The 23,174-nt window shown below is 50.0% G+C and overlaps 1 protein-coding gene across 1 annotated transcript; it reads right to left on the bottom strand.

Annotated features, from left to right (window-relative positions):
* Positions 1-1,628: 1,628 nt before the first annotated feature.
* TGFB3 (transforming growth factor beta 3) lies at positions 1,629-22,742 on the bottom strand. Its single transcript, XM_007129179.4, has 7 exons — positions 21,253-22,742; positions 13,672-13,835; positions 13,250-13,379; positions 8,049-8,156; positions 6,126-6,294; positions 3,802-3,955; positions 1,629-2,862 (listed from the first exon to the last, which is right to left on the bottom strand). The coding sequence occupies exons 1-7, from the start codon at positions 21,737-21,739 to the stop codon at positions 2,704-2,706; spliced, it is 1,371 nt and encodes a 456-aa protein (XP_007129241.1). The 5' UTR covers positions 21,740-22,742; the 3' UTR covers positions 1,629-2,703.
* Positions 22,743-23,174: the final 432 nt, after the last annotated feature.

Here is a 23,174-nt window from a genome sequence, read left to right as displayed (position 1 = left end):
ACAGGCACATATTTTTACAGATGGACAGACAAATGGTTTAAGTTTCTATAGTGCCTGTAAGTGACATGTCGAATGGGGAGGCTGGGCTTCAGACCCCAGCCCATATTTGTATCAGCTAAGATAAGAATAGAGCTCTAACATAAAAAGAAGATTTGGGATCACAGTGGGTCTGTTTCCTTTGGGATACTTCAGGAAACACTGCTCATTGCCTTGATTCATTCGGATGAACCCTCAGGCCAACGTTCTAATGATGTCTGATGAGGTTGGATAAAAAGGAGGGTTTGGGACTTACCTGGCGGTGCAGTGGTTCAGACTCTGCACTTCCACTGCCGGGGCCTCGGCTTTGATCCTTGGTCGGGGAACTAAGATCCCACATGCCGCAGTGCGGCCAAAAAGAAAAAAAAAATGTTTATTCTAGGCCCTGTAAGATTATTTCCCTCTTCCTCATTTAAGCCTCAAGGACCAGCGATGTCAGGCATAAGGCACTGCTTCTCAAAATACAGTTTTTAGGTAGGCTGGACCTACCCCAGTCCTAAAGACATCTCTAAAGCTGCAGCCTGAAATTGTACATTTTAAATAAGCACCTGGGTGATTCTTACGCCCATTGAAATTTGAGAAGACTGCCATCAATGAATAGACTGAAATTGGCGCTGGCTATGGCCATGGCTGAAGAGCTAGGCATGCTGCATCCCCTCTTCAGACCCACTGGCTCCCTTGGGTAAGATAGAGCACAATGCCACCAGATATGATTTTACAGCAGGGACATAGCTCCTGAAATAGAGTGGAAGTAAATGGGTACCACAAAGGATGAAGTCTGAGAGAGGAGCCTTTAGAACTGCCTGAGCATAGGTGAAGCAGGAAAAGAGTCTCAGTGACCAAATTCAGGAGTTTAATTTGGGACAACTCCAGACACAAACATATTGTACACATCCTTCCACCTGCAAATTTTAGCTTCAGATAGACTTCTTTTTTACCAGTGGTAAAGTAATTTCTGTAGAGGAACATGTTTTTCAGGAGCTGCTAGATGGTTCCTCACTTACTGCAGATGGTTGCTTCAGGTGGACATGAAGCCACAGTAGAATTCTGCATTGCTCTGGCATCCATGACCTCATAAGAGAACTATGGGATTGCGCTTTTCTTGCCCTCCCCCATTCCCAAATCCCTGACAAGAGGCCCATCCTCTGAAAAGGAGTCCCTGGTGAGCTCTTTTAGGCTCAACCTGGTAACAGAATTAGCCTCATATTCTTAGGCCATTTGCCACAGACAGTTTCTCTAATTCTCAACTGAATTTGTAGTGAATGTACAAACCAACACATTTCCATATGTGAAATCATCCCAAGTGACTTTGCCCACAACTAAATGGAGGCCAAATTCATATGCTTTCTGCACATCTGAGCCACTGCATCTGCGTGTCTGAGGATAATGTATCCAAGACGGAAGGGAACACAAACAGTAGGGCAGCCCTCTCAGATGGCAGAAGGCAGTGCAGTGTGACACTGTCAGGGGAATTCTCGGTCAGCAATGTTTCGATGTTTGAGATTTTCAACCCCAGATTCCGTTAGATATGATCATTAGATATGAACATGGAATTAAGAAGAGGGTAATTAAGGATACTTATTGAGTCAGACTTACACCTTAGAATAAGGCTTTTATTGTTTAGAAACAATCTTCCAGAAAATGAAATGATCCAAGATTCCCCAAAAATATTTATTTATACAAAGATTTTGAGAGTAATATTTGTATTTGTCTTTATACCTCAGTCTATGCGTCTGGGGCCAAGTCATTGTGTGGCACTTGTGCAACTTCCCCGCACGCCTCACACGTTGTAGCACCTGCTTCCAGGAACACCAGATGAGCACAAGGTCTCGGGGGGTCAGGAGGGGAAACCCATAATGCCCAAAGGCTGCAGAGACCCCAAATCCAGATATGTGCGCCCTGACCTGGAAGGTGTCTAGCCAAATGTCCAAGGAGAAAGACGATCTAGGAAGAAGGCGAGAGGAGGAACCCAGGGGGCAGACCGGAGAGGGTTAATTCCCACCCTCTGCTTCTGAGTTCAGCATATCCATAGGGCCCAGGAACTGCATTACCTGGATTCCGCGCCCCCCCAACCCCATAATGACCCTTGATGCTGACTGACGTCCAGGGGACAATTTGCAAAACTAACAGATTTGTCCATAATCCCAGGTAAGTATGAGATACAATTCTGGGACTTTGTCTTGGGAAACTGCCTGAAGAAAAACACTTGCCTTGTATGACGTAATCCAGGTCCCCTCGAGCAGACGTGGGGCAGCGATGGATGAGCAATCTGACCTCAGCTCCAAGTGTCTTCCAGTCTGGCCCCCCGGCCATTCTCTGCCCTTCCTCCTCCCTAGGGTATCCCAAATCCCATGGCCCTGCGACATGTCGACTTGCCACCCCTCTTCCTCTGTCCCCACCACCTCTGTCTATGACACAGAAAATCCATGTGTTCTGAAGAGTTCAACCTTCCCCTAATCAAACCCACACTTTCTTTACTACAGTGATTCTCAGAACCAGCAAGAAAGAGAAATGTTCCAAACGGGAACCCCCGTCTCAGCCATCTGCCTGGAGCTGAAGGTTGTGGGCCAGGCCTCAAGGTGAGGTCCATCGCTTTTGTGTTTCCCGAGGAGCAGGCAGGCAGGCAGGCAGCGGCAATCCCTCCTCTCTGTCTGTAGCAGGCGGGCCTCAGCTGCACTTGCAGGACTTCACCACCATGTTAGAGAGCTGCTCCACCTTGGCGGTCCTCCCGACATAGTACAGGATGGTCAGGGGCTCCAAGTCCTGGGGTACGCAGCAAGGGGAGGCCGAGGCTTCAGGGTTCAGGGTGTTGTACAGTCCCAGCACCTGGGGAGGGAGGCATCATTGAGAGGTTGGAAAGTCGAACCTCAGGCCGGGGGCCCAGGGACTCTGCAAGGTCTAGGGGCTGCTCCAGAGACTGAGCACGTGGTAAATGGGCCACCGATGCTACTTCAGAGGAACTGGCGGAACCCAGTTCGGCTGAGTGGCGGGTTACTGTTCATCCACGCGGGATGCAGCACGTGGCGTTTGTCTGAGCGTTATCGGTTTAAGCATAACCCCCATAACTGGGGGACTTGGAATTGATCATGAAATTCTCTTGGCTGTGAAGAAACACCCCTGTATTGCTTCCTCCTAGCCGTAACTGGTCACTTCGGTGAGAACCATTCTCACTAAACATTGCTTTGAGCCATTTACTCAGTGCCAGAGTATAGGGCCCCAGACAGGATGCAGTAACAAGGAGCTATGAGGAAATACGCTTCACCAGTTACTGCCCTATCTTGGATTCCTCTTGAGGGAAAAGACAAGCTAGCTTCGGTCGTGGACTTCCCTCTCTTTCCCTTTGTTTCGTACAGTCTTCTTCTGTGTGCTTTACATTGTCTTTTAAAATACCTTTTCTACACTCAAGAGGCCAGAATTATTAGAGTTCTTTATCCGATGGTAGAGGCCTTTCGGCCCCAATATTCCTTGCCAGCCATGTGCATCTCTGACATAGGGGGTGGCATGTGACAGTAATTAATTTCCATAGTACAAAAGCAAACAAAGCAACTTAAAAGTCTGGGTGAAACTAGGGAAGGAATTTTAAAGGGCAGAACGTGGCCCACCAGAGTTGGGCCAGGGTGCCAAGATCAGAACCGTCACCAAAGGGATTTTACACCCCAGGTCATCATCCGCTCGTTCAACATGCAGCCCTTCATGCATCCTTTCTAACAAGCGGCCTACTTGGCTTAGCCCCACCCCCCCACGCGGCATGACCCTGTTCCATACTGAGCTGTGGGTAGTGTCTGCGCTGCGGAGGTACGGGCACGGGCCCGAGCAGAAGTTGGCGTAGTAGCCCTTAGGTTCATGGACCCATTTCCAGCCCAGATCCTGTCGGAAGTCAATGTAGAGCGGGCGCACACAGCAGTTCTCCTCCAGATTGCTACAACAACGACAACGAAAATTATTTAAAAATCAACCTAAAAGGAAATCACCAACATAAAAAACTTCACAAATGACCTTCCTGGTCATCACAAGAGGTGGCTCTAGTCAGTGGACTCCCAGGTTCAAGTGCATTGAGCTGTACTAACTATAAAGGCATCTTCCTCTGTTGAAGACCAGAATCCCAAGGACATAGTAGGCGTAGCTATATACATACATAGATAATGTATGAAGAAGAGAAAAAAAGCAAAAGTGGCCATGCCCCTTTCACAGCATGAATCAAAACAAAGACTTGAAGTGTTCCACATAAAACCAAGCACTGAATGTTACTAGCAAACTCAACTTTGTTGAGGTTGGTTTTATTGTTACCTGCCTAATGTGCACCCAACCAGAAATAAACTCTAAGCTTATGCACTTCTGTACTATAGTAAATGACTGCTTAGTCTAAGTCTAGAGGCTATTGAATCAAAACGAGACATATCCTTCTATTAGATTCATGATTCCTAGATTACCCCAAATGTGATTATCAGGCCACTTCAATTCTGTTGCCTGCAGAAATCCATTTGGCAATACCCCTTGCCAAGTGGGCATCTGGCCTGTACTTCAGTACCTGCGGAGACCTAGAACTTGCTACTTCCAAAGGCAACTGTCGGCCAAAATCTGGCTTCTTGTGGGTTCCGAGGGTAAACCATGGCAGACATTCTCATTTTTCTACTCAAGAGCCATTCTTACCCTGCCTTCTCTCTTGCCACCCCCCATGACAGTCTGGAACACCAGATACTTGTTTTCCTGGCCTCCCTTGCAGGTAGGGATTGTCATGTAACCCAGCAATGACCGATCAGACATAAGCAGAAGTATGCAGTGGGCGAGGGCAAATTCTGGCAAAGGTATTTGATTCTTTATAAGTCACGGATGGAAGCGGAAGGCTGCTGGTTTCCTCCTCCCCTCCTCTTGTCTTGAGCAAGGACAAGATACCTGGAGCTCTAGCAGTCTTGCTATGTCACCATAAGCAAGGGGATGAAAAGCCAACATACTGAGCGTGGCAGACTGGAGAGAGAGAAAGCCTGTGTCCTCAATGGCATAAGTAAGCAGCCAGACCAACCTTGGGCCTGCTGCTACATGCTTCTTATGAACAGGAAATCCCCTGTGGTTTAAGCCACTGTCACTTGCAGCCAAGAACATCCATTCCTAACTGATTGAAAGCCACGCAGAACAAATCTACATGCCAGCCTTCAGTTGGAGGCAACCACACTGCCTTTCCTATACCTTCTGTTCCTCAAGCTCCACATCCCCGGTTCATTCCATTGTTCCTCAGAAGACCTGGCTTTAGATCTAAAGATTTCGCAATTCATCCTGCCCAGCTCCATTCGGGCATCTTCCTCTCCAGCCAGACTGACCCATTCGTGCGCCTTCCTCTACCCAAAGTGCTTCCTCCTCCCATATCCCTACATACTCAAGCCTCACTCAGCCTTGCAGACTCAGCTCAAATGCCACACCCTTCAGAAGCCTTTCCTGCATCCATAGATGAGCTCCTTGTTCCAAATTCCTTAAAGCACTTTATCTTTCAGACCTTCTCATGGATGTGGTCATTTTCTACCTTTCAGGAATTGCTGTGTGTGCTTTTTTAATCCCCCTCCCTTATAAATGAGAAACTAAAGTATTCCTAAATAAGATGCTATTTTTTAATCTCTTTACAGTGGCTACCCAACTATTTGCAAATTAGCTCATAATTTCCCTAGCTCACATTCCCCACTGCAAATGGAGACTGTCCTGTTTTCCCTCATCCAGTAGCATCCTTGGGCCCTTCATAGGGAACTGAGCCCTTCTTTAATGGAAATCTCTGCATTAATCTCCCTGCCACACAAACATACCCTACAAGTATTTGAAAGCATGAAAACCATGGAGAGGCCAAGCCTCTAATCCAAACCGTTTTAGCAACTCTCTCCTCCTTTACTTTGTCCAGGCCCTTACAGGGCTGGGCTGTGGGAAAACAGTGGGGCGCCAAGAAAAAGATTTGTAAGAGGTTCTAAATCTCCATCCCTGGGAGACGTTTGTGAAGAGCATCAGGAACCCTCAGTTGGGGGTGGCTTAGGCCTGGGGCCTGACACACAGAAGGCGTGCAATCGATGTTGTCTCAGGAGTCTGTGGGTCGTGCGTGAGCCCAGGCTTACCGGAAGCAGTAATTGGTGTCCAGGGCCCGCTTCTTCCTCTGACCTCCCTGGCCCGGGTTGTCCAGCCGGTCTGGGGGAATCATCATGAGGATTAAATGAGGGCTGTGTTCCTTTTTCTTCTTTAGTCGCCCCAGATCTCCTCTGCCTGGATCATCCTCACTGTCCACACCTGTAGAAGGGAAGGAAGACGATGGTCTCCTGTCTAGGGAAGGCAGGGTGGCTGCTGCTTTCTCATCCCCTCCCCCCACCGTTCAGGAGGACGGACAGTGGGGTCTACAAGGAAGGGGTGGGTGAGATGCAGCTTCATGCTAACGTCCGGCTGCAGGAAGAGGAAGACTGGGTGGAGGAACCGGTATCTAGGGACGCGTAAGATGCCCCTGGTCGGATCCCCTCGTGACTCCTGTGCAGACGTCCTTCAGAGGGCAGACAGCCCTTCCCGAGATGCTTCCTAGGGAATCCACAGGGATTCATGAAGCATCCTTGTCACTAGGCGGCTCTAACACATTTTTTTTGAGCCGTCAGTTTAGATTCTGAGACTTAGAGCTTGGGATATGAGTTTCCTCTTATAATCTGAATTGGTCAAAAATAGCACAGAAGTCCTACCTATGATCTCAGGTGTCACAACTTAAGACAGTTTGAATGGGAGAAGAACAAGAATGAATCATTGTTAACATTCTCATTGCACTTATAGTTTCAAAAGTGTTTTCGCTATAAAACTCAGATAAGATCATGAAGTGTATGGTAAACAGCTTAGCAGACAAACTGGAAAGGAAACCTGCCATTTCATCTGCAAAGACTGAAAACTGAATTAGAAAGAGTCTCAAGTAAAAGGAGATCTATTTTTCGACGGCCAGCTGCTGGCTGTTGTCCACGTCCACCAGGGACAGGAACGCGAGGAGCTGAATTCGCACGGTGACAGGAGGGACTCGGACCTCATGCAGGGGCACTAGGACTGGGAGATAAATGGGAAGCTGGACCTCAAACTTCTTTTTCTGAAAATCTTTATGAACAAGGTAACGATTAGTGAAGTGGGAGGATTTCAACCCAACCCAGGCTGTAGGTAGGGACTCCAAGGTCTTCTGAGCTCTGAGTTTCTGTGATTAGGATGTCAAATGATGTGCTTTTAAAAAAAAATTAGGCTCTGAAATAAGGTCCATGAAGGGTCAAAGGAGTGCCCAGGGCTGGGAGTCAAGAGAGGCCTGTACCTTTTTCCAGACACGCCTCTGACCTCAGGCTTTGAATTGGTTGGTTTGACCTTGACAAATCTCCTGGCCTCAGATGGGCCTCAGTCACCCACAACAGATCTTAGAAAGGAAAATAGTACTTCCCTGGAATCCAGAGACTGTCTAGGCTGAGTGCCTTGGAAACGTACTGGAAAACCAGAAATGACTCTCAACTATTTTGCCCTCAATGCAAATACCCTGAGGCCCAAAGCAGTCGTTCAAACCCGGATGTCGGATCGGGTGGGCTCTGCAACATCTGGAAAGCCCAATAGTCAGACTGCTTATATTCACAGCCACCAAAGTTCATTTCTTTTAGGGAAAGCAAAGACAACTATTATTTGCTGAGCATCCATGGACTCTATCTTACATTCGTTATCTCATTTGATTTCATGACAACCCGGTGAAAGAGGTACTGTCATCCCCAGTTTGCTGACTGAGCTCAGAGAAGTGGACCAGCTTGCCTACATGATTTCACGGCTCTTACTAGCATAACACTGTCTTCCAGATGCTAATGTATTCTCTATAGCATAGAGAGTTCTTGCTTTGGGGACAAAGCAGAATCCCTCAAGGACAAAACAGTGGGCCATCTCTGTGAGGGAGCTCACTTGGTTCCTTTCCTTGGGGTCTGGTAGGGGTTTCCTGTTACGTCTTGCTTCATTAACTCCCCCACCCGTTCTACCATACACATCCACTCTGTTACCTTTGAATTTGATTTCCATCACCTCTTGAATGTTTTCCAGGATATCCCCATTGGGCTGAAAGGTGTGACATGGACAATGAATGCTGATTTCCAGACCTAAGTTGGATTCTGCAAAATAAGACACAGCAAAGGTGAGAAAAGCAGTTTGTGTGATGAAGAAGGGTACCCACCAGTCACACACAGAAGAGCCAGGGCCTCTGCCGCCACAGGCAGTCATAGGAACCGAGTTAGACTGAGGCTCACAGGTGACAGAAAGTGCTGCCAAGGCTATAGCAGGCCTTCACTCACATGCTGCCACATTCCACATATTTCTGTTGTGTTACAAACAACCAAATGGAGGCATAAACTAGCGGGCACCATGAAGGAGAATTTTAATAGTCATCTATTTTCAAAGAATGGCTTAGGAAAAAAAAAATGTCACCAGCCTACTAGGGGGCAAAAGAATGAGGGTACAGGAAAGAAGGAGAAAACCAGTCACACCCCCTACATGTCGGTTGAGAGAGGAGATATTCTAGCTGTGAAAGGACGGAGGAGAGAGGCAGAGTGCCTGGAAGAGACCAGGGAAAGGGGAAAACTGAAGAACTGTGGGGTAGAGAGGCTGTGATTCAAAAGGCCACAGATGGGAGGAAGGGGCACAGGCTGAGCTCTAGGATTAAAATTCAGAAAGCAAGGCTAGAGCAAGGTCTCCGGCAAGCAAGCAGCAGAATCAGTCAAGGTGGAAGAGGCCACCATTTCTACCAGGGCTACAACTGTAGACACAGAGAGAGAGGTAGATTCCAGAGGAGATAACATGCAAATCTCAGTTATGCTTGGCTATATTTTTCCTTAAGGAACAAGGACATGATGAGGTCAAGATTACTTAGAGTTTCTTCTTTGGCAATCTTTGTTCACCTTAACGGGGGAGTTGTAAATGTATCCAGCGGGGCTGTGGATGGCTCACTGAGGGACAGCCTCTGGCTCAGGAAGACGGTTGTGAAATTAGAGAACAGGCCAGAAGAGACGGCAGAGGGCCATGGCCGAGGGTCCAGATGGCATGAGCTCGGAGAAAACAAGTGTGAGGAAGCCTGGAGGCACCAGGGTTTGGTGGCTGATGTTGTGGGGCAAAAAGGCCAGCTCTGGCCCTTTCTCCTATTGGCTGTGGGATCGGGTATTTTGGTAACTAAAGTTGGGAAAGCAAGGAAACTAGTAGAAGGGGTTGCATAAGGTGGAAGGAAAAAAAGGAAGAATAAGGAATGAAAATTTTGAACTGAATCCACTAGTTTTGTGCAGGGAAACCAGGTAGTCTGGTATCGTGTCAGTCCTGGTGGGTAAGACTCAATCGGGGAAGCTCTCTTGATTCGGGCCGCAGCAGCTATGGTCAGGTATGGGAGAGGTCGTGGGGGGATGACCTCTGAGGTCAGGGTCGGTGCCTCAGGGATCTGATTGATGCCCTGCTCTCGGAGGTCACCCTAGTTCTGTGTGAGCATCCAGCCTTGGGGCCAACCTGGGGTCTTCCAGGAATCTGATGTCAGCAGGGAAAACCCCAGAGTCCAGGCCGCCTCAGCATCCTTCTCGTGCGCAGAATGGCCCAGGCCCAGAGATTCCAGTCAGCATTAGGCAGACCTCGATGTCCCAGTTCTCCTGGTTAAAAACCAGCCCAATCCCTTCTTCCATAAACTCTAGATCCCAGCTTCGTCTGTTCCGCCCCAATCAGGGCAGCCTCTGGGACACACTGACACCTGCTGAGCTTGAAGATTTCTGTCCCAGGTTAGCTTTGGTGGGCTGGGGAGCGGGCAATATAACAAGGACGCTGAGCCCCAGATGGAGAACAAGAAGTGAATAGAGAGGGATGCATGAGGAGTGTCCTCTTTCTGGTTTAAGGTGGCTGAAAGAAGGAGCCAGAGTAGCTGAAACAGGCTACATAAAACATAGTACACTTCCTATTACCCAGAGGGGTTTAAGTAGTCCGGGAGAGACCTAGAGCGGACAAGTCCTATGAGTCTGTGAGTTAGAAAGTCAAGATGCAGACAGATGTGTCGGGGAGTTAGGGTTAGGGTGCAGGTAGTGAGTGTGTGATGGTGCCTGGCTTGGCTAACAGGCTCTGTCTAGGTAGAGGGCTCAGAGAATGATGACGATAATCACCACCATCTGTTGAGTGTTGCTACATGTCACGCACCGCTCTACGACTATGTGTGCATCAACTCATTTATGTAATCTCCATACTAATCCTACGAAGCAGGAACCGTTATTACCCCCTCCCCGCATTAGACAGATGAGGACACTGAGGCGTAGGGAAATTAAATGGCTTGACCGAGGTTATCCAACCAGTAAGTGGTAGAACCAAGATTCAAACACAGGCAGCCTGACATCAGAGCCACACTCCTGATTGTTAGAGGCAAAGAGGGACCAAAGAGAGCCCAGCCGGGACCATCAAGGTAGATGCCCACACGGTCACTGAGATGCGAAACGGCTGTGTGTTCCCAGTGTGCCCCCTGTCCTGAGCCATGGTGCTGGGCTGCTTGGGGAGGCCAGCCTCTGCACACAGGGGAGCCACAGATTGTGTGGAGCAATAGCACAGGGGTGTGAAGACCTGGGCCCACAGCCCTGGAGAGGGCTCCAGCCGGCTCTGGGCCCAGAAGGCAGCCTGGGAACCGGTGCACAGGCCGACTGTGAGATGTTTGCTGAACTAATACAAGACCGTATATGTGACTCAGTTTCCTCACAGTCCAAACCGCCAACTGCTCCATTTGGAGTCCATTTACTGCCTTGTTTGGGGCCAAGAACCCTCAAGAGACTCAGGAGCTCTGCAGAAGTAAAGGTCTGTGTAATGACGCCCCCGTGCGAGGGGTGGGCAGCATCTGCCGGAGCGGGAACTGAAGGTCCCAGTGAAGAACTAACCTCAGAATTGGCAGCGGTGGGGACGGTGGGTGGGGAACCCATAGGTTTTATTACGAAATTATCTTTTTGATGTCTCAAGGAGGATGGAAATCATTCTCAGTGCAAACTTCTCATTGAGTTCTGCAGCTGTGAAAATAAGAACTCCTTCAAGTGCCCAGGGCTTCAAAGAAATCCAGGTGGAGCTGATCAAAATCAGACAGGGAAGCTGAGAGATTCATTTCCCCAGCCTCTCCTCTCTGTAGCCATGTCGGGCTCTAGGCGGAGTTGAGTCAGAATTCCCACAGTGCTGCTGTCAGCTGGCGCGCATGGGTTCTCCCAGGCTTTTGCCTTCATGCTCAGTCAGGGAGACAGGAGGGAATTCCCAGTACCCTTGGAGCTGAGGCAGGACCTCCAGCCCCCTATCTGCCAACTCAGCCACCAGGTTATGCCCCTCAGATGGGGACCTGCACACTCGGATGCCTACAGAGCCCAGCAGGTTATGTAAGTGAGCAAAGCGAGCCAGTGTATCATGCTGAATTGGGACTGCCAGCCGCACTCTTGGGGAACACTGGGGGATGGCGGGGCCTGTGGTGACATGAAGAATGCATGCCCTGCCTCAAGAGGTGGCCCTACTCATCTCTGATGGATTGTTACCAGGAAATCTTCCCCTTTGTCAAGAAAAGCCAGAAGTCTAGGTTTTACGTGAAATCTCCTGACTTTAAAACAAAAACTGTTGACCACTAGTTAAATTAAAACAATATTGGTAGGCCAACCAGTTTGTGATCTCTGCCTTAGAGCTTCAACCCCTAATTTCCTAAAACACTGAGGACGAGGAAGGACCCACCTGCCCAAGGGACTCTGGGTATCAGTACGTGGATGGATGGACTGTGGCTCCCCAGCAGCTGATGAGAATAGAAAATTCTTCACGAGAGGGATACAAGGAACAGACAGGACCACCTTAGATACCCTCAACCCACTGAGCACCGGACCAGACAGCACCACCAAGCAAAGAAGGGAAGAAATAGCAGAGCGTGATGCCATGAGGCACCATGACTGTCCGTCAGGAGACTCAAGTTCTAATCCAGGCTGGATGACTCTGGTCAAGCCACTTAACTTCTCTGGGCCTCCACTTCCTCATCTGACCTAATAAAAGCTTACTCTCCCATAACAGGCCGAAAACTTGGAAGTTCTCTTAACTACAACGGATCCTTAAAATAGCTCTGTGAGGCATGAAGGGAAGACACCATTACCTATCTTCCAGGTGAGGAAGCAGAGCGAGTGGGTGAGAGATTTGGGACATGTGAAGTTCGATATGCCTATTGGACAGCTCTATTTGGATGACTGCCAGGCCTTTCAAACTTAATCGGCGGCCAAAGTGGAACCTGCCCCCAAACCTGCTCTTCTCCCAGCCTCCCTATTTCAGTAAGTGTTACCACGTGGGTGTTCAGCCCAAAATCTTCTTCAGTCATCTAGACTCCTCTTGTGTCCTCTCACCCCATATCTAATCACCAGTCAGTCCTATTGGCTCTACCTCCAAAATACAGAACAAATCCATATCATCTCCATACACACGGCTACCGCCCTGGACGAAGCCCATGTTGCTCTCACGTGGGCTGCTCCAACGGCCCCTAACTTCTTCCCTTGACCCCATGACAACCAGAGAGTCTCTGAAAGATGTAAACCAAATCACCTCACCCCCACATCCCCAGCCCTGCTGTAACCCGCCCTGGACATCTCGTCACACTTGGAATAAGTCCTGACCCCTGACCGTGGCCTTACAGGTCCTACATCATATGGCCCCAGCTCCCCCCCGACCCCCGGTCACTCTGGCTAGCTACACCAGTCAGGCTCCTGCCACTCCTCACTGGTTTTGCCGAGCACATCCTTCAGCCTGACCTTCACACACTGCCTCTTTCTTGCCCCTCAGATCTCAGTGCGCAAATTCCTTCTTCACAGAGACTCCCTGAGCATCTGATGTTGGACCCCACCCAGTCATTATCGCTTTGCCCTCTTTCTGTTTTTCCTGGTACTTATCCCTATAATATATATAAAAGTCTTAGTCATCAATGTGTTTACTACGTGTCTCTCCCACCAGAACAAAAGCCCCATGAGATCTGGGACCTCACCTGTCTGGTTCACTGCTGAATCCCCAGGGCCTGGCTCAGAGTGAGCATTTAGTCAATATCAGTTGAGTGAACGAATAAAGGACACACAACAAGTCAATGGCAAAGCTAGGCTTTGAACCCAGATCTGTGTCTCCCCTAGTTCTGTCCTCTTCCCTCTGTGTCATGAAGGACCAAGAGACCTGAGGTTCCTTCCAAAATGCTCATCCTGAGTCTACCTACCTCTTCGTAAGAGCCATTCACGCACGGTGTCTGTGACGTCGAAAGACAGCCACTCAGCAGTGCCCCGTGTGGGCAGATTCTTGCCATCAAGATAGCGCTGCTTGGCTATGTGCTCATCCGGCTGGAGGATCTACAGGGCAGAGGAAGGAATAAGTCCCGAGGCCAGGACGGGGCACCCGCGTGTCATGGTGCAGAGGGACGGAGAGGGGCAGCAAGAGCAAACTAAGACTTCTTAAATGTTCCTTTGAGTTCCTCGGTTAAGTCTGAATCCTCCTAACGACAGACACAGATACAGACACTAAGGCTCAGAGAAGGTAGGATTCACACCCAGGTCTGCTGAACTCTGAGCAGCGTGGAGGCCCGATCTGGCCAAGGAACCAGCTTTCCCGCCGGAGTGGTGTCTGTCCTGGGAGGGGGCTCACCTGGAAGAGTTCAATCCTCTGCTCGCTGCGCTTGGAGCTGGGGTTGGGCATCCGCAAGACCCGGAATTCCGCCCGGAACAGGTTGGTTTCATTTTTCTCCACTGAGGACACGTTGAAGCGGAAAATCTTGGAGGTGATTCCTTTGGGACAGACGGCCAGGTCGTCTAGGAGGCAGAGCAGTGGGGGGAGGTAGAGCATGAGCGAGACCCACGGGACAGCGTGCTGCCGGCGGACACTCACCAAGGGGCCAGGGTTCCCCCTGTGACCTCTCTAGAAGCTTGAGGCCTCAGACCTAAAGGTGGAAACCCAAGGAAGATCTGGGGTGGCCTTGGAATCACACACAGGCCTGATGGAGAAGCAGGACGTGGAGCCCCAGGACATGGCACTAACAACTGGCCCCTCCAAACCCCTCACCTCGCCATCCCCACTCTGGCAGGCTCTCCAACCTGCTTTCCTACTCTTTTAGAAAATACAGATTCTCCAGTGATATCAGCAGTTTCCTCTAGCAGTTTAATCATTGTTAGCTAGTTGATTCATTCATGCGTTTGTTCATTCAGGCATTCATTCATTCATCAGACATGCACTGAACAAATACTATGTGCCAAGCACAGGCTAACACTGGGAAGCAAAAAGGAATAGGCAGGGCCCCTGCCTTCAAGGAGATTAATATCCAGGGGAGGCTGTTAGTACATGGACCAAACAACAGGACCAGAGGGAAAGTGCTAAGGGCCTTTGGAGAAGCCTAGGAGTTGCTGCAAACAGGTCAGAGGAGGGAGAGGCTTGAGAGCACTTTGTGGAAGTGGTGATTATTTGATCTGGGTGATTATTTGATCTGGGTCGTGCAGGAGGAAAGGGTCTAAGGATGCAGAGGAAAGAATTTTACATGAAAGGACTTCTGGAAGCACAGGCAGGGAGGGGAGCAAACGCACGTGAGTAAGAGGGACCTGAGGCAGCCAGGCTGGAGCCCGTGAGACAAGGTCAAGACAGTAGATTGGGGTCCACCTGCGGGGAGGCTGAAACATCAGACCGAGGGGTTGGATTTTATACCATTAACAGTAGGGAGTCATAGAAAGTGACACTCAAGATCTAATGAGACAGCACTGGTGTGACAAGGAGCCCACATCAGGCGCCTGGCAGACCCCCCAGATGTTTCTTCAGACTGAGCCAGTCTATCACCATTGGCTCCTGTCTCTCTAAGGGTTACTTTCCCCGACAGCACACGCTATGCCAGCCTCTGTCACCCTGCTGGCCTCTGAACCTCCATCCACAAGACAGAAAGCCGCATGTGCTCTCTCCCACCCCCTCAGAGCCAGATAAAGGAGACGGGGAGATCCTGTCATTTCTTTACAACCTCAAGGTCTGAGCAGCATTAACACCCAGAGAAAACCTTTCTACACAAATGGTAACAATAGCCAGAGCCTGAAATTCAAGCCCAGAGACCCAGATTCCACACATAATGAACATGGCTGGAACAAGCCCATAATCACCCCAGGGGTGGTTTAGGAAGTCATGGACAGGGCGGGAGGATCAGAGGCCTGGACACAAGCACATGCGCTACTGAGCTGTAGGAAAGGATGAGTGAGTGTTTCTGGAAATTGCCATCTGGTGGGTCTGAAACTGGTTCTTAGAAAATTAATGGAACGGATGTTGGGAAAACAAATGTGTGAATGCTAGCTAATGAAGCCCTGATTAATAACTGGCTTTGAAAGAACGAATACTGCCAACTATTCCCTAAACCATTTCGAATAAAACCAGAAAGAGGGATCATGATGGCAGTTTAATTTTTGAGTTTGCAAGTCTGTAACCCTCTGGACATGGGTAAGCTCCTTGAAAGGGAAACCTTCTCAAGTACTGACATACTTGGGTCTCAGAGGAGCTGTCATCAATATGGCTTAAGTTAGACTAGTACCTCCAGTAACTGTTGAAAGAGGGAATAAAAGATATGTTAGCGCAGTGTGTGCGTTGCTATAAAAAGGAAAAGGGGAACAGAAAATGGCCCGTGCCAGCAAGGAGAGTCAGACTGGGGCCAAGACGGTGGGGAGCCAGGGGACGGGGGATGATGAGGCAAGAGGGTCTTCAGGACACCCTCGTCGCCCTTCCTCCTGTTTCTTCCAGCCCATCAATCAGATATCTGTTCCCCAAGCTAGACTCCTCTTGGTGGGAATTTCAAGGAGATTTCAAGGGGATGGGAAAGGTCATATTTTATCCCTGGGATCTACAGATTTCTAACAGACTCAGAAGGGACATTAGGGGTCATCTAGTGCAACCCACTTCAGATAAATTCATGCCCAGAGGGGTCTTGGCCAGGGTCACACGTGAATTAGTTGACACAAGCAAACTGACACTAGCAAGCAAAGCTCAGACACAATCATTAGTGATTTTAAAAGAACTGTATAGGAGAGAAAATAAAACATAAACATAATCTTCTGGACAATTAAATCCACTGAATACTAACGACGCTTTAAATAATTTGTGGAATGAGCCAGAGTATAAATAAATAAACAAAATGTAATAACACTATCTTACATTTCATAGAACTTCTATTAACTCATCTGACCCTCTAACAATCCTTGAGGAGAATGAGAATAAGTAAAATTTATCATTTTACAAATGAGAAAAGTAAGTATCAGGAAAGTTAAATCACTCTTCGAAGATCACTCACATAGTAGGTGGCAGAGGTGGGATTTGAACCCAGGTCTTCTGACCTCATTTACTGAAGCAAAGACTCTGGAAGTTGGAGGGGACCTCAGAGATCATTTAGCGGAGGGATGATTTCACCAACTAACTGGATAGCAGGATTCCATGAAATGGGGCTAGAGTGCCAACTTATGCCTCAGACAAAAACCACTTCCCAGTTTTGTGATTAAGCCATGCTTCTGCAGAACACTAGTATTATTGAGAGCTGGCCTAGGAGGTCCACGTTTACAAATTAAATTATGACCAACTTTTTCTATTGCACACAAAGTATATATATTAATGGGTGCCATTTTCTCCTTTTTACTATAGGGAGAGAAAAATAAGCAAAGAATATTAATGCAGGGTATTCATGGAAAAATCTGGAAACAGCTGACCATGTTTAGACCGGGCATTTTTTAATGCTTTCAGACACCTGGGCTCCTAGATGTACTTCTGCTTGTGGTCATCATTTCTGCTAGTAAAATTACTTCTGGTTCCAATGCTGGGACTACATATATCAGTGTGGCAGTGCTCCTCTACCCTAGCTGTTCCTTAGAATCACCTGGAGAGCTTTAAAAACGGATGATGCCTGGACCTACTCCCCAGCGATTCTGACTACCTCATTGGAGTATGGGTAGGTCCAGAGCTTTTTTTTTTTTTTTTAAGATCTCCAGATGATTCTAATGTGTAGCCAGGATTGAGAACCACAGTTTATAGTGCTCTGCAAAGGGTACCGTGGCATCCAGATGTTCTGATAAACCACAGCTTTAAGGATTCAACCTTTAAATAGGTTAACCTTTAAATGTTAAGCCATTAAAATATTGTTTGGCCAAGGCATTGTTTTGTAAAACTTTGAATTAGAAGCCCATAAACATTTTAAGCCCAGATTAAAAGTTGGGAAATTTCACAGAAAGATTTTCTGCTCTTCTGGGAAGCAGTTAAGATCTAGTCATGCTGGACCCACATTCCCCAATGCAAAAATTGGCAGGAGCTGAGCGGCGGGTGCCCTCTTTTAATGGGACATGGGCAGTTCCAAGTCCCCCCCGCCACCAGTCTCCCCATACACCCTATTCTCTCCATGACCCCGAAGCCAAGTGTCCTGTGCAGTTTGTCACGGTCCCTGTGCTGCAGCCTTTCCTCTAGATCATTTGCATCAGCGGCCTGGGCTCTGTGGGCTCTTGTGTTTGCAGGCCTTCTAAGGAAAGGTTTTGCCCTCGTTCACTGAGTCTTAAGCGTCAGTGAACTGAAAAATCAATACGGAGCTTGTTAAAAATACAGATACTTCAAGACGACACCCCCAGAGATTCTGATTCTGTTAAGAGTAGGCTAGGGCCTGGGAATTCACATTTTTCACATTGACCTAGCCTCTAGTCCACACTTAAGAGACTAACACTGACCTAGCGTGCAGAGAGCATTGGCACTTAGAGCAAATGAGTTCTTTCAATAAGAAACATCTTTTAATTTTCAGAATGAACAAGATCTAAAAGTAGCATCCAGAAAAGAAACGCTAAAATATCGTTTTCTCTTTGCTCGTGAACTCTGGGTTCGCTGGTTGTCTTAGCATCAGACCTCGGGTGAAAACAAGAGTCTCCTGCCAGACACAAGCCAGAAGTTAAAACAGCACCTACACTGGTAATAATATCTTGATAACAAGGATGACAAAAGAACTGAAAAAGCTGTGTGCTTCCCCACCACGTGGGTCAGAGAAAGCCTCTACCCACTTCCCGTAGCAAAATCCTGTTGAATTATATAGGAATAAGATATATATGAGACTTGCCTTCACTCCCCCGCAGAGACCTGTTGAATCATCCCAGATGTATACATAGAATTGTTTCAGCTGGAAGGGAGCTTAGAGATTATCTCTAACTTTACAGATGAGGAAACTGAGGGTCAGAGATGTGAGTAGCTCAGTTCCACATGGTGTAGTTGCTTAACCTGCTTGAGATTCTTCAGCAGATAATGAAAACACTTTTGCTGAATTTGGGAGAATGTTTGTGGCAGTATGACTCTCCAGGCCGTAAAAATAGGCAGAGCTAAGAAAGAGCACACCCAGTGATCCCTAAGCAATCTGCCACCAGGGTTACTAACATACAATAATAGCTCCTATGCCCACCTGCTTGGTCCAACATGTGATTCATTCATATCACAAACCAAAGTTCTCTTGGAGCCCAAAGGTTAAAGGTGGGACTTACAGTGCGTATTTTATGCTTTGCATTATTGTTTAACAGCATGCATTCTGTAGGGAGAATGTCTAGGTTACAGCCCTGGTTCTTTTGGGGCAAATCACTTAATTGATGCATGTTGCAGTCTCCTTATCTGGAAAATAGGGAAATCAGGGTACCCACCTGACAGGGCAGAGCCAGAGAACGGGTCTTTTTATCCTCTTTGCTCTCACCTTGATGCCCTTTCTCCTACGCCACTGGAAGTTAGTCCTTCTCGCGCTTTGCACTCCAGGCACCCTGTCTCCTTGCCCCAGCTCCTGCTGTCACTTCCCTCTGAGAGCCTGTCCACTGGGTACCAGAAGGGGCTGGGAGGGATGAAATGTGGAAGGGAATGTGATCTCATCACCTCGGCAGCAGGAGCTCTGGCACTCAGATCCTACCAGTGCCCCACCCACAGACCCTGGCCCACCCTCAGGAGTTCTAGACACTAGGCGTCCCTCGCCCCAACCTTGGAGAGTGCCTCTCTGCTCCCTCTCAGCATCTGTTAAATGTTTGCATCTGCCCACTGCCTCTTTATAATTAGTGTGCCTTGTGCGTCTGTCTCTCTGGGGCTGGCTCAACACCTGACCAGCTGGAGGGCAGGCCAGGCCTGTGTCTGCTCAGCCTCTGTGTCACCTCCAGCAGCTGCAGGGTCTGGGCCTGCTTCCTGTTAGCACCTGCAAGGCTCACTGGCATCACCCGTGTCCCACGGGGCCCCGGACCCTTCATGATATCTCAAGTCGCGTCCTGCCCAATGTGCCAGGTTTCTTCCTGGCCTGATCATGGCTCTGCGGTCCCAGGGCCACCCTCACCTACTGCAGTTTCAAGGAAGGTCCTGGTGCTGCAGCCCGGAGCTGCCCAGCATCTGTGCAGCCGTGTCCTGGCTGTCCCCAGGGCTGTCCACTAATTGTACTCTGAGTCTCTGCACACATGTCCACTGGCACCTGGGTGCCCTTGCATCTCTCTGGCTCATTTGTTCTCAGCTTGGGATTCCAGGCTGGGTGGGCCCCAGTGACTTAGATTCCTCTTCCCCGGGACTCCTCCTCCTGACCCGGATCCTTAAGATCCAAGTCCTTTCCTCTTGCCCTGGACTCTCCTCACACCTCTCCCGCAGGCGTCAGCTTTCCACCCTTCTCCGATGTTTGGCCACTATGTCCTGCCTTTGTGGGTGCCCAGGGGATTGGGGGTTCAGCCATTCAGCTGCTGGTGCCTCTGGGAACCACAGGCCCCTGAGGACCCTGAGTCAGCCCCACCTAGAGAACCCTGGGCAGGGAGCACTAGCTGTGCTTCACTCTCCGGCCACCACCCCACACGGGAGCCACCTCCTAAGGCAGCCACAGGAAGCCGGAGTGGGAGCCCCTCGCCAGCAACCACAGGCTCCTGGGCCTGGCAGGGGCCAGCTCCCGGTGAGGCCTCTGGCACCTTCTGCCAGAGCTGGTCCATCCATCGGCTGCCCACTCCTCCTTCTCTCTAGCCAGGTTCCTTTCAGCCCGTGCAGTACCCCCGCTGACCACCCTCACCTTGCCTGTTCCATCCCATTCTCCCACCCCCGCTCTGGGCACTGCCCACCTCTCAGGTGAGCCAAGGCTGAGGTAGCCTGGGCATCGAGGACACCTGCTGGTAGGAAAAGCAAACAGAGCTATTCCCAGAGTCCCTGGCCTGTGAGTGGCTCACATTCCTCCTTCCTGGGCTGTCAGTTTCTCAGCATCTGCCAAATCTCTCTCTGTTGTATTGAGGTTTTTTAAATCCCCCTTCAGTAAACACACATGACTTCCACACGTGTACAAACACACACGGACGTCTCACCCAGAAGCCTCCCAGCTTCTCGGCACAGACAGGAGCTTCCTGGGAAGACACACTCCCAGACACACGTCCCCTCTGTATCCACAGCCACACCTCCCACCCACTCTTCCCCTGACACGCAGACACAAAAGGGCTGCCAGCCGTCATCTACACATCCAGAGCCACATCCCTGCTTTCCCCGTGTCCACGGGCCCGGAAGACGCCCATTTTGCACCCATGAATCTGTGTACCGTACGAAACCAGACTACACATCGCTTTAAAGCACACAGCCACGTGAACATAGGCGCATCCCCTTCCCTCACGCACACAGCTCACATGGGTCACAGGCATGGTGTGGACTGAAGGGCCTAGACAGCCAGAAGCTGTCCCTTGCCTGGGCCTCAAAAAGCTGGACAGACAATAATTTGGGGCAGGTATACTCTTCTTCCCCAGAACTGGAAAAACAGAATGTGAGACGTGTCACAATGAGGTGTGAAAAGCAGGGAGAAGACTGAGGTCTCCAGCCCGTGGAACCGCACGGCCTCTCTTATGAGAGAGCCAGCCCTGCCCCTTTATGGCACCCACATGCACCTATCTGACCACACGTGCCACAGCACGCGTGCTAAGGGGACAGCGCAATGTCACTCCAAATTAAAGTCAGTCAACGATGTGATGTGAGTTCAGCAAGCTGCTCAGCTCCAGGGCTCCCGGCCTCCCAGCAGCACCCGACTCTTACCAGAATGCCTCTGTCTCCCTCCCCACCCACCTATCCAGCCCCAGCCTCGCATCGCACCTCCCCAGCTGGGTGCTGGTGCACCCGGGGCACCCTGCTGTGTGGCTACCGTGAGGCCCCCCTCTGTGGAGCTCCCCGCTCCAGTTCAGACCCTCCAGAGCAGACACCCCAGCGGGAATTCGGACTTACTGTGCTCCTCCAGCCCCTGGATCATGTCGAATTTATAGATTTCTTTGGCATAGTACTCCGACTCGGTGTTTTCCTGAGTGCAGTCGTCTCCCCTCTCCCCGTGCACCTCTTCCAGCAGCTCTCGGGTGCTGTTGTAAAGGTCCAGGACCTGGGTGGGGATGTTGGCCAACACCGATGGATCGGGGGGACTGGTGAGCCTGAGTTTGCTCAAGATCTGTCCCCTAATGGCTTCCACCCGCTTCCTCTTGATGTGGTCGAAGTCCAAGGTGGTGCAAGTGGACATGGAGAGACTGACCGTGGCAAAGTTCAGCAGGGCCAGGACCACCAGAGCCCTTTGCAAGTGCATCTTCATGCGTGAGCAGGGGAGAGAGGCCCGGGGGCTGCGAGGCCTGGTGAGGAGGAGACCCCAGCAGACGTGCAGAAGGAGGGAGGAAAACCAGGCGGCCTCCCTAGATCCCGAAGACTGAGGCTTGGCAAGAAGGTGCATGAACTCACTGCACTGCGAGAGCTTCAGGACTTCCAGGAAGCGCTGGCAACCCTGAGCACGAAGAAGCCGACTGTGTGCCTTGAAGCTCTGGGTTTCTTCTCCATGTGTCTAAACAGGTTCTGCTGGGCTCTGACTCCCAGCAGGCCAGGTGGAGGGCAAGCAGAGGGCTGGGAGGGGTGGCAAGGCAGCTGGGAGTGGGAAGGGAGCTGGAGTTTTTCCTTAGGTAAAAATAAATAGAGCAGATATCTGATATTGCCAAACGGCCGCTTGGCGATGGGGAGAAAGTGGGTATTTTAAAGAAGGAGCGGAAGGACCATGGCTGGGTCCCAGAATCAAAATCCTTGCCTTGCCCTGAAGGAGAGGTACACAGAAAAGAGGATGGAGAAGAAAAGGAAAAAAATTTAAAAAAAAAAAAAAAAAAAAAAAAGATCACCAGTGAGTAGGTGGGGAGAGGCAGGGCTAGGCCGCTGCTGGCCCAGCTAAAGATGGGGGCAGCACAGGACACACTTGTCTCTCGGGCACACCATTCATGCTTTCTCTTTTGTTTACACTTCCCCGGGGGCTTTCTAAATGACTCTGTTCACGCTGCCTCTCATCTTCATTGGCTGGGATGTGGGCTTATGTGCAATTGGAAGGCAGGGGGGACAGCCCCTGGAGAGCGGCCCCAGTAATCCACTTGGTCGCCCAGGTCACCAGCACCTCGGCTTGTCTTCTGCCTCGGCCATTGCTTCTGTTCCCTGCTTCTCTTTCAAAGATACAAAAGAAAAGAAAAATAAAATAGAAGCCAGTTCACTGCATGCCTCCTCCGGAAAGCTGTTATTCCTTCTTTCTCATGCTTCTTCCCCTACCTCTCGCCTCTCTTGCTCATTCCCTTGGACTTGGCTTTCTGGTTCCCTCCCTTTCTCTCCCTCCAGCTTCCCTCTCTCTCCCTCTCCTTCTGCCTCAAGCTCCTCTCCCTCTCTCTCACACACTCACATGCACACACACTGCTTTCTCTATTTCTCTCCGCTGAAATTTTATACCTCCCTCCCATGACGTTTCTGGCCCGGGGCGGGGTGGGGGGAGGGGGCGAGGGGAGGTGGGGGTGAGGTGGGGGAGGGGTGGGGGAGGGACCAGCGCACGCAGCCTCTTTTGCGGCACGATTTTAATGTTTTAAACAGGCACAGGAAAAGCCGAGCCCATTTGAAAAATACTTCGCGAGTCCTCTCGATCGACGTGGTAACTGAACTTTTTTTACCCTCTTGGAGTCACTCCTGCTACACGTTGACTGTTTTTCTGGAAAGTTACTCCGATGAATCCCCTCCCTCCTTCTACCCCAACTCCTTCGCCCTCTCGCCAGCTGTCAGTCCGTCCTCTCCTCGGCGCGTCTCTGCTCCCTCCCAGGCCCCCCGTCCAGGCCGCCCCCCGGGCCTGGCGGGACACTGGGCAGGGGCCG

Source organism: Physeter macrocephalus, unplaced genomic scaffold, assembly GCF_002837175.3.
Source record: "Physeter macrocephalus isolate SW-GA unplaced genomic scaffold, ASM283717v5 random_1006, whole genome shotgun sequence".
In the NCBI taxonomy this organism is placed as follows: Eukaryota; Metazoa; Chordata; class Mammalia; order Artiodactyla; family Physeteridae; genus Physeter; species Physeter macrocephalus.
Note: the sequence above shows the minus strand (reverse complement) of the source record. Positions and strands in the feature narration are given on the sequence as shown.

What these genes read in the sequence shown, in the direction of transcription:
- TGFB3 (XM_007129179.4), bottom strand. Translation starts at nt 21,739, where the DNA reads ATGCACCTTCTTGCCAAGCCTCAGTCTTCGGGATCTAGGGAGGCCGCC. An exon ending in GACACCAATTACTGCTTCCG is followed by an intron (nt 3,956 to 6,125) that starts GTAAGCCTGGGC and finishes TCGTTGTTGTAG; the next exon opens with CAATCTGGAGGAGAACTGCT. An exon ending in CAGACACTACCCACAGCTCA is followed by an intron (nt 2,863 to 3,801) that starts GTATGGAACAGG and finishes CTCCCTCCCCAG; the next exon opens with GTGCTGGGACTGTACAACAC.